Source organism: Tupaia chinensis, unplaced genomic scaffold (assembly GCF_000334495.1).
Source record: "Tupaia chinensis unplaced genomic scaffold, TupChi_1.0 Scaffold000429_1, whole genome shotgun sequence".
Classification (NCBI taxonomy): domain Eukaryota; kingdom Metazoa; phylum Chordata; class Mammalia; order Scandentia; family Tupaiidae; genus Tupaia; species Tupaia belangeri.
Window position 1 is genome coordinate 1,505,632 of NW_006159934.1, and position 11,150 is coordinate 1,516,781.

The 11,150-nt window shown below is 43.4% G+C and overlaps 1 protein-coding gene across 11 annotated transcripts in view; it reads left to right on the plus strand.

Annotated features, from left to right (window-relative positions):
• Nucleotides 1-11,150, plus strand: part of GTF2I (general transcription factor IIi) — a 99,195-nt gene that overhangs the window by 19,045 nt on the left and 69,000 nt on the right. For 9 of the 11 annotated variants that reach the window (XM_006154995.3, XM_006154996.3, XM_006154998.3 and 6 more), the window contains 4 exons: nucleotides 198-226; nucleotides 3,155-3,209; nucleotides 3,671-3,714; nucleotides 9,659-9,736. In XM_006154995.3, coding sequence (XP_006155057.1) covers nucleotides 198-226; nucleotides 3,155-3,209; nucleotides 3,671-3,714; nucleotides 9,659-9,736 — 206 coding nt within the window. The remainder of the gene's footprint in view (nucleotides 1-197; nucleotides 227-3,154; nucleotides 3,210-3,670; nucleotides 3,715-9,658; nucleotides 9,737-11,150) is intronic. The other 2 variants (XM_006155002.3, XM_006155004.3) reach the window with 1 other exon arrangement.

The window sequence follows — 11,150 nt, forward strand, 5'->3', positions numbered from 1 at the left end:
CCGGCGTGAGTTTTAAGCCACTGGGTCCGGGACGCGAACCGTGGTCGACTACGTGGGAGTCCAGCGACATAGCCATTACGCTAACTGCTGGTCCCATGTATTTTTATAATTCTTGGTTAAAGCTAAAGTCATTTAAATTTATGCTTTATCTTAATTCTGTGTATTCATATATAGCTTTTTGTTTTGTTTTGATGCAGACCTTTCCTAGAGCCAAAGAAACACCTAGGTGAGTGATTGCTTTGCTTACATATTTGCTAACTGGGTTCCTGTTTTGCTAGATTTTAATACATGTTAGTTCTTTCTTGTTTATTTTCCTTGAGACTGTGGCATAAGACGTTTGAAAGTAGGTGTTATATATGCTAGCTGTAAAAACCAATGAAAGGGTCATTGAACTAACAAAGTAGAGACTTTGTTTTTAGCTTCGTCACTTCCTTCATGATGGACTCCAGGTTTTATGTTTGAAATAGATAAGGTCATGGTGGACTTGCCCTCATTTCCCATTATTACCAGTAGGATTTAATTTACCTGATGTTCATTGAACAGGCAGAGCATTATTGGACTCAGGATTTGGTGGGGAGGGATATACATATTAAAGATTTTGAGTGCCGAAAGTGTAAAGGAAGGGGTAAAATTCCATAAAATGACCATGGCAAGAGCACAGTAGCCATACTGGGAGTATGGTTCAGAGAAGGCACTGTGCAAGTTCATTGGAGGCACGATTTTTGTTAAGGTTTTTGCTATAGGATCTGTGTGCCCACCAGAGAGAAAGAGACAGAAATAGTGAGAGGGAAAAAGTGAGAAATCACCCCCTGGGAGCATGTCACATTGCAGTTCCTTCTTCTCCATTCCCCTCAGGATTTTGGGCACATACACACATGCCTAGTGATTTTAAAGCCACCATGTCCAGGACTCTAACCGCAGTTACCCATGTGGGAGTCGAGCGCTTTAACTACCACACCACCTGCTGGGCCGTGGAGGCAGGATTTGACCCTATGATTATTTCTCAGCTTTCTAGCAGATCATGTTCTGTGAGAACCAAGATGATTTATCCGATTCTTTGCAATCTGAGTCCTAATTTGCTGCCCTGGCTAGAATGTCAATATTAAATAATAGTGATAATAGCATACACCACCTTGTTCACAGCGTGAAGAAGAAAGCATTTAGTTGTTCACCATTAAGTGTGATGTCACCTGTGGGATTTTTTTCTGTGCCCTTTCTAATATTGAGAAAAAGATTTTATTTGTCATGTTTGAATTCAAATTGACTTAAAAATTTTTGCGTATTTTTTAATTGCTATAAAAATTGTACGTGTTTATTGTGTATAACATGTTTTTTTGTTTTGTCTATGAATTTCATGAGAAAGAAAAATAAAAGGCACCCTCAACAGAATGCAGTCCTCCCCAGCTTTGCAGTCTACCGCATCATGGGCACATGTGTGCCTAGCGTGTTCAGGCCATCCGGTGACCCAAACCAGCCATCTTTTGTACAGGTCTAGCACCACTGAGCAGCACAGCCCTACAGCATGAAGTTTTATCCGAGTCTCCATTGTGGAGTGGCTGTGTTAGGCTAATTAACATATCCACTCTTTCATATACTTGATCAGTTTTTTGTGAAAATTCATATTTTTTTGTGATCAGTATTCTGGGAAATGTTTTAAATGGGCACAGCATTTTACATTTTATTCTAGAAACTTGTTTGTTTGTTTTTTTTTTTCTTTTTTTTTGAGAGATTTTTGCTATAAGGCGCGTGCACTTGCCAGGCATACAGAGAGAGACAGAAAGACAGAAAGCGAGAAGTCACCCTCCAGAGGGGATGGCCACGCCGCAATTCCTTCTCCTCCATTCTCTTCTCGGGATCTTGGGCACGCACGCTCCTCCATCCTCTTCTCGGGATCTTGGGCACGCACGCACACGCGCCCGGCGTGAGTTTTAAGCCACCGGGTCCGGGACCTGAACCACAGTTGACTACATGGGAGTCCAGCGACATAGCCATTATGCTAACTGCTGGTCCCTCTAGAAACTTATTTTTAGACTTGAGACGTCTGGTTATTTCTTAAAGAATAGTTGGAGGCCAGAGGTGGCATGGTGATTAAGGTACTGACTCCCCCCTTGGGGGAATAGCCACACTGCAATCCCTTCTCTTCCAGTCTCCTCTTGGGATTTTGGGCACACACGTACATGTGCCCGGCGTGAGTTTCAAGCCATGGGGTCCAAGACTCAGACCATGATCAACTATGTGGGAGTCCAGAGCCTTAACCACCGAGCTACCTGTTGGCACCTAATTTTGTTCGTTTTAAAATTGTGCTAACGCTCTCATATGCTTGCACCAGGGAGGGGAAGAGAGAAGGAGAGAGAAAAAGTATCCCCCCAGTAGAATGTGGTCACACTGCAGTCCTTTCTCCTCCCTTTTCCTATCTTGTTGGAATTTTAGGCATGCAGGCACACATGCCTGGCACATTTTCAAGCTGCTGGGGCTGTGATTGAAACCACTTAGTCAGTTGTGTGGGAACTGGATCACAGGGCCAGCCCCCAGATCTACTCTTTTTTTTTTTTTTTTTGGGAGAGATTTTCACTATAGGGCACATGCACTCGCCAGACAGACAGAGAGAGACATAGAGACAGAAAGCGAGAAATCACCCCCCAGGGGGGATGGTCACGCTGCAATCCCTTCTCCATTCTCCTCTCAGGATCTTGGGCACGCACGCACACGCGCCCGGCATGAGTTTTAAGCCACCGGGACGCGAACCGCGGTCGACTACGTGGGAGTCCAGCGACAGCCATTACGCTAACTGCTGATTCCCCAGATCTACTCTTAATAGGAATCTGTATAAACATAGGCGCCTCAGCAGTCTTATTCTACCTTTCTACAGAAATGATAAATTTCTGTATCCATCTCACTGAAAAAATGAACTTTTTCATTAAAAGGAAGATGCTGGTGGGTGAGGGGTGAAAAGCTGTTAGATTGTCACCTGTAATGAAGTATAGTGTTTTATAACTAATACATTACATATCCTAGTATGACCCAGAGCTGGGAGACTCCACGGTCTCCCAATAACTTGTCCTCAGTTTTTCTATGTTTAAAGCCTTTGGAAATATTGATCATATTAGAAGTGTTGGGAGAGTCTACATCTGATTTTTTTTTTTTTTAAACATAGGCGGTCGTGTGATGGTCACAGATGCTGAAAGGTCAATACTGTCTCCAGGAGGAAGGTAAAACATAATTTCATTAATACTAACACTTCACCCCCCCCACAAAATTTTAGTTTTCAGATTATTGAGATATTAGAATATTAAAAAGGCCTTATGATAGATCTCTCAGTTTCACATGCAGTTAAATCACTTGGAGAATTTTTACTTTGGACTTAGTTCTGAACAGTAGTCTCTAGGTGAAACCCGACGTGACGTTTGGTCTGACGACCATACTGTGAATCAGAAAGCCTTGCCGTAAAGCGCAACTCGGAAGTTAATATGCCACTCTGTGGTTTTGTTACACTTTTCTCACAAAAGGCAGATTGGAGTTAAAGTGCTAAGTTCAGATGAGAGTTTATGAAAGCAGTCAGTTTGTTCTCAGCGCGGTCAGTGAGTGACTCGCTGTGCGCCGCGGTGCGTTCGCGTACTGTGCCCCCGCTCTCACCATGGTGTGGCTTGACCGGATTTCCTTCTTCTTTCAGTTGTGGGTCCATCAAAGTGAAAACTGAACCCACAGAAGATTCTGGTATGTACTGGGGCTTTCAGAATCAGTTATGAAATTAGGGTGCCTTTCCTTAGTTCAGAAGATTATTTTGACTCATTAATGACTGTATTGTTAGGATGAGAAATTACTGTATTGTTTGGGTGAGAAATTGCTACAGATTCATTCTATTTGTGACATCATTTGTTAATGTTATCATATTATATACTCGGAAACCCTAAAAGAGGTTTGCATAGTAAGTGATGGATGGCCAGAAGTTTGCTGCTAATTACATGTTTATGGATAAAATTTCATTTTTAGGCCTGTTGTTGTAAAATGTCAACCAATTCTGTATTGCTTTTTACAAGTATCAGTATAATATCCTCTCACATCTTTTTTTTTTTGAGAGGTTTTTGAGAGGTTTTTGCTATAGGGCGCGTGCGCTCACCAGAAAGACAAGAGAGACAGAGACACAGAAAGCGAGAAATCACTCCCTGGGGCGGATGGCTACGCCACAATCCCTCCTCCTCACGCCTGGCGTGCGTTTAAGCCACCGGATCTGGGACTTGAACTGTGATAGACTACATGGGAGTCCAGTGATAGCCATTACCAACTTCTGGTCCCAATACCCTCTCACATCTTTTCCCTTTGTATACTCATGTTTCACTCTCCAAGGAAACAATTTTCAATACTAAGCTATTTTTTGGTATAGAATTCTTTATTTTTAAATATCATAGTTACACTGTTATTACATATAGGTTTTTGGGGGGACAGATTGAGATGGAATTTATATACCCCCAAATTGACCTGAATATTCTAAGTATAAAATTAAAAGATGTTTAATACATTTATAGAGTTTTGTGATGATAACCATAATCTTACTGTGTTTTGAAAATTTACTATAGGGTGTATGTGCTTGCCAGAGAGTGAGAGAGAAAATGAGAAAGTACCCTCTAGGGGAGACAGCCACATGTAGTCCCTTCTCCACTTTCTCTGGATCGTGCATGTGCTCGTGCCAGCACCTAGCTTGCAGGGCTCAAACTTCAGAGACTAAGGGCGGATTGGACAGAGGGGTAACAGTGTTAAAGTCTAGCCCAGGCTTAACCCCCTCGGTTACTCAGCATTTGCACACACCCTTCTCCACATAGAGCTGCACGTCCCTAATACAGCACAGTGATTCCTGTCGAACAGGATCTGGCCTAACTTCCCACAGAGAATTCCACTTTTGGCCCTCTCATCAGAACGAAGGGACCTGATGATCCAACAGTCATCATGTTCATCTCTGGGAGTTTGATTTATTATCTAGTTGCGGACTTTCTTTTTTTCTTTTTTAAAGATTTTTGCCATAGGCACATGTGGGAGAGAGAGAGAGAAAGTGAGAAATTACCCTTTTATGGGAGATGGCTATGCTGCAGTCCCTTCTCCTTCAATCTTCTCTTTGATTTTTGGACATACATGCACATGTGCCCAGCATGTTCTCAAGTTGCCAGGCCCCGGACTTGAACCGCGTAATCAGTCATGTGAGATCTAGCACCTTAACTACCACACCACCTGTTGGCCCATCATGAGCTACATAATTACTCCTCAAGTACTAAACTATTTGAATATTATCTAAAGTTGTTACTGGTAAAGAAACCCGTAGGGGCTGGCGGGTGAAGTGGTCATTAAAGGCACTGGATTCCCACATGGCTGACCATGGCTTGAGTCCTGGACATGACAGCTTGCTTTCACGCTTTCCCTTTCTCTCTCTGTCTCTTTCTCATCAAAGTCCTGCCACTGGTGGCCTCAAAATCATGCCAGGTGCATGTGCTTACATGCCCAAGTTTCCAGGAGGAGAATGGAGGAGAAGAGATTGTGTTATGGCCATCTCCCCAGGGGGTGATTTCTCACATTCCCTCACTGTCCGTCTGTCTCCAGCGAGTACACGTACCCTATGGTAAAAACCTTTTTAAAAAATAAAAAGAATGCACAAGTGAAGAGACAGTATGTACAAACTTATAATATTTATACAAACACAACCATGAACGAGCAAGAACTGAAATAAGCCTAACTAGTAGAGTCCATATTTCTGCAACTCGTTCACAAAATGTTTGCATTTTCCTTAGTTCACTACACATAATGCTGTGTTTACTTTGCTTTCAGCCAGAACCTTTGTTAGGTACAGTTCTTTACCTGTGGCTCAAACTTTCATTCCTGAAACATCTGAATCCCTAATACAGCTTTTTTGTTTGCTTTGATTTTCTATTATTTTTTTACAATTTATTTATTTTTATTTTAAGGTTTTCTATAGAGCACATGGGCTCACCAGAGAGAAACAGAGAATGAGAGTGAGGGAAAGTGAGAAAGCAAGCCACCAGGTCTGGGACTCAAACCATAGTCGGCCATGTGGAAGTCCAGTGCCTTAACCACCATGCCTCCCTGCTAGCCCCAATTTTTCACTAATTTTTACTGAGAGATATGGAAGGTCTAAGAGGCAACTCGCAGAATCCCTTGGGTTTCAGAGATAGTGTTGTCTGCCACAAAACAATTTCCCCTTGGTAATTGCCAGCATTTTATCCCCAGAGCAATTGTTGCTTCAGGGATAAGCATCCTTTTATGTATCTAGGTAGTACTTTTTGAGCTATTTCTTTGGTTGACAGTGTTCTCTACAGATCTTCTCAAGTCAGATAGCACTAGTTCACTATTGAGTTCTTCATAGGATTGGTATGTTTATGACTGTCTTGTGGTTGAACATACTCTGAAATGACTGTATATGTATTTATTCTTTTTTTTGAGAGAGAGAGATTTTTGCTATAGGGTGTGTGCACTTGTTGGAGAGACAGAAAGCAAGAAATCACCCCCCCCCGGGTGGGGGGAGGAGATGGCCATGCCGCAATCCCTTCTCCTCCATTCTCCTCTTGGAATCTTGGGCACGCATGCACACATGCCTGGCGTGAGGTTTAAGCTGCCGTGTCTGGGACTCAAATCGCAGTTGATTATGTGGGAGTCCAGCGACGTAACCATAATGCCATCTGCTGGTCTCTATTATTTATATTTAAGAAGAGCGTTTAGTCCATGAGTGGGAGAGACAGAGATACAGCCTCCCTGACAGGATCCTGGTGCTGCCATTCACCCCTCACCTCAGCCTGCCCAGATCATGGGCACTTGCACGCCTGGTGTATTCAGGAAGGTCTCCAGTTGCGAACCAACAACCTGCCTATGTGGGTCTGGCTCACAGAGGATTGTGCTTTCCGACTGTACTGTCTGGCTCTTTTGTTCATTTCTTTTTTTTTTTTTTTGGAGAGGATTTTTTTTTTTTTTTTTCGCTATAGGGCACGTACGCTCGCCAGACAGACAGAGAGGGACATAGAGACAGAAAGTGAGAAATCACCCCCCAGGGGGGATGGTCACGCCGCAATCCCTTCTCCTCCATTCTCCTCTCGGGATCTTGGGCACATACGCACACGCGCCCGGCGTGAGTTTTAAGCCACCGAGTCCGGGACGCGAACCGCGGTCGACTACGTGGGAGTCCAGCGACATAGCCATTACGCTAACTGCTGGTTCCCTTTTGTTCATTTCTTAAACTTGTCTGAGAATAATCTATTCTTGGAATGAAGGAAGAAAGAGATTTAGGACTTGCGGACAAAAAGTGACATTAATGAGCCCATGCTTCTGGACTGTGAACCGCCCACGTGCTTCTTAGAGTTGGCGATGCCCTTCATTCGGTGGGGTGGAAAGGCCAGAATGGGGTGACTTAGTTATTGCCCACACCTCAGGTCCTTTAGGCTCTGATAAATCCTGCTTCTCCTGAAGGTGAGTTTGTGAACAAGTGCAGAATGCTCTGGCTTATTTGACATTGGTTCCCTTTCTCAGTTGCCTGGAAGCACGAGGGGACTTTTCTCTGGTTATTTACTGTGAGAACCTGGTAGAGCTCAGGAGGGTAAAATTCTGAAAAGCATACTCCCCTTCTTCCCCCACCATGACTGGATCCCCTTAGAGTTGCTAACTCTCAGGCCAGTCCGTACCTAGGCTCCAGCAGTTCATCTGTTGCAGCTCCAGTTCAGGCGTTCCTACCCAGACCAGCACAGATTTCACTCTTCAGACTCTGCTCCTGTCTGTAAGCTCTCACCTCTAGTATTCACCTGTCTGTCTTTCCACGTGCGAGGGGCAGTGGTTTGCCCAGTGTCTATACCTCTTTCTTGGAGCCAAGAAGAGTTCTTGGTAATGTATTTCAATCTGTTCCGCTTTTTATTTACTGTTAGAATGGAGTGGCAGCTTCCTAGTTCATTACCTGCAGAACAGGAAAAGAGAAATCTCATGTAGTGAAATTGGCATATCATGTCTGAAAGCCCCTGTAGTCTAACCCTGTTAGGCTGCCCAGAAGAGATTATTTTTGAAGACTATAGGTCTTCTTTGTTTTTTAAACTTTTAACTAAAGTTAAAGAACAACATGTAAAATATAAGTATATAGTTCAATAAATAAAGATTAGGCACCTCCGTAACTTACAGTACCCACATGAAGATTTGGAATGTTATGGGAACCAGCAGTTAGCGCAATGGCTATGTTGCTGGACTCCCATGTAGTCGACCGCGGTTCGCGTCCTGGACCTGGTGGCTTAAAACTCACGCCGGGCGCGTGAGCGTGCGTGCCCAAGATCCCAAGAGGAGAATGGAGGAGAAGGGATTGCGGCGTGACCATCCCCCCTGGGGGGTGATTTCTCGCTTTCTGTCTCTATGTCTCTGTCTGTTTGGCGAGTGCACGCGCCCTATAGCGAAAACCTCTCCAAAAAAAAAAAAAAAAAAGATTTGGAATGTTAGTAATACTCTGGAGAGGCCCTCTCCTGTCTCCTCTCATTACCATCTTCCCAGAATCAATGACCTGCTTGATTTAAAAAAAAAGAAAGAAAATTTATTTATTTATTTATATATTTTGCCAATACCCCTGCCTTCGTGTAAATGGAAGTTTACAGTATGTAGTCTTCCGACTGCAGAGATATTCTTTAAATTACCTGTCCTGGTTGCAGGCAAAGCTTTATGTGGAAAGGTGTACTTTGTACCCCTCCAAGATACAATAAAATAATAAGGGGGACTGATTAAGAAAAAAATGTCATTATCAAAATGGTTAAATATTAAACTGCCTCTACTTTGGGATATTGAGTCATTAAAACTGATGTTTATAAGTGATTTTCAGTGGTTTGTAAAAACATTTTAAATGTTAAATCAAAATGAGATGTGATTATTATTTTTTATTATTATTCCAAAGTTGTTAGAGGCAAAAAAATAATAGCCACAAATAATTCCAGAATATTACCAGGGTTCACACTTCGGCTCGGTAGGAGTTACCTAGCAACCTTCTGTCCTTTCAAACTCTTGTAAATATTTATCCGTAACTCTGTATTATTATTATTACTTATTTATTAGAGATTTTTGCTGTAGGGTGGGTATGCTTGCTGGACAGACTGAGAGACAAAAAGTGAAAAATCACCTGCTGGGGGCATGGCCACACTGCAGTCCCTTTTCTATTCTGTAGGGATCCTGGGCACACACATGCATGTACACACGCCCAGCTTGAGGTTTAAGCCACTGGGTCTAGGACTCGAACCACGGTTGACTACATGGGAATCCTGCAACATAACCATTACATATTCTGCTGGTCCCATAACTTTATATTATTTTTTGAAGAGGTTTTTGCTATAGGGTGTGTACCCCCACAAGAAAGCCAGAGAGAGACAGAGAGACAGAAAGTGAGAAATCACCCCCCAGGGGGGATGGCCACGCTGCAATCTCCTCTCCTCCATCCTCTTAGGATCTTGGGCACGCACGCACACACGCCCGGCATGAGTTTAAGCCACCAGGTCTTGAACTGTGGTTGACTACATGGGAGTCCAGCGACATAGCCATTACGCTAACTGCTGGTCCCATAACTGTATTATTAAAGAAGAGGGGGATTTCCCCATAACCTTACTGAATGCTTTGACATGTAATTACATGATTTTATTTGCTCTTATAGGCATTTCTCTGGAAATGGCAGCTGTGACAGTAAAGGAAGAATCAGAAGATCCTGATTACTATCAGTATAACATTCAAGGTAACACTAATGTAATTTTCCTTCCCAAAAGTTATTGTGGTGGCTAACATTAAAATTTATCAGTTGGGACCGGCAGTTAGTGTAATGGCTATGTCACTGGACTCCCATGTAGTTGACCACGGTTCGAGTTTTGGACCCAGTGGCTTAAACTTAAGCCGGGTGCAAGTGCGTGCATGCCCAAGATCCTGAGAGGAGAATGGAGGAGAAGGGATTGTGGTGTGGCCATTCCCTCTGGGCGTGATTCCTCACTTTCTGTGTCTCTGTCTCTGTCTTTCTGGCAGGTACACGCACCCTTTAGCAAAAACCTCTCCAAAAGAAAAAAGAAAAAAAATTATCAATTATCTGAATTTCTTAAATATAATACTATTTTATTGATTGATAGTTATACTTGTAGTGCAACACTGGAATAAACTTTTTTTTCTGGAGAAGTTTTTGCCATAGGGCGCGTGCGCTCGCCAGACAGACGGAGACAGACAGAGAGATAGAAAGCGAGAAATCACCCCCCAGGGGGGATGGCCACACCTCAACCCCTTCTCCTCCATTCTCCTCTCGGGATCTTGGCCATGCAAGCACACGCGCCTGGCGTGAGTTTTTATTTTTTTGGAGAGGGTTTTGCTATAGCGCGCATGCGCTCGCCAGACAGAGAGAGACAGAGACAGAGAGACAGAAAGTGAGAAATCACCCCCCAGGGGGGATGGCCACGCCACAATCCCTTCTCCTCTGTTCTCCTTTCGGGATCTTGGGCACGCACGCACACGTGCTGGCATGAGTTTTAAGCCACCGGGTCTGGGATGCGAACCACGGTCAACTATGTGGGAGTCCAATGACATAGCCATTACGCTAACTGCTGGTCCCCAACATTTTTTTTAATGGAACAATAAAACGTACTTAATCTATAGGGTAAATGTAAAGGAAAATAGCCATTAATGTTCATAAAAGGATGAGCTCAGGCCACATGGCCTAGTAGTTCATGGAGGCACATCTTACATGGCCAGCTGTGTGGTTTGAACCCTAGCCCTAGCTGCTTGAAAAACACACTGTGTATGTGTATGCCTCAAATGGGATTACGGCGTGACCACGCCCATTCGGCAGCACTTTATTCCCCTCCTTCCTGCCCTCTATCATCTCTCCATGTCTCTGGTGAGTATACATGCTCCTCCAAAAAAACAAACAGTTTCTGGTGTTACTTGCAATGGTTGAAAAGAATTTTGAATCTTTAATAGCTCTATTTGTGCAATGAAAATAACTTCCCTAAGCATTATTATTATTATTATTATTATTATTATTTGAGAGATTTTTGCTACAGGGTGCGTGCACTCACCAGAAAGACAGAGAAACAGAAAGCAAGAAATCATCCCCAGGGGGATGGCCATGCTGCAATCCCTTCTCCTCCATTCTCCTCTCGGGATCTTGG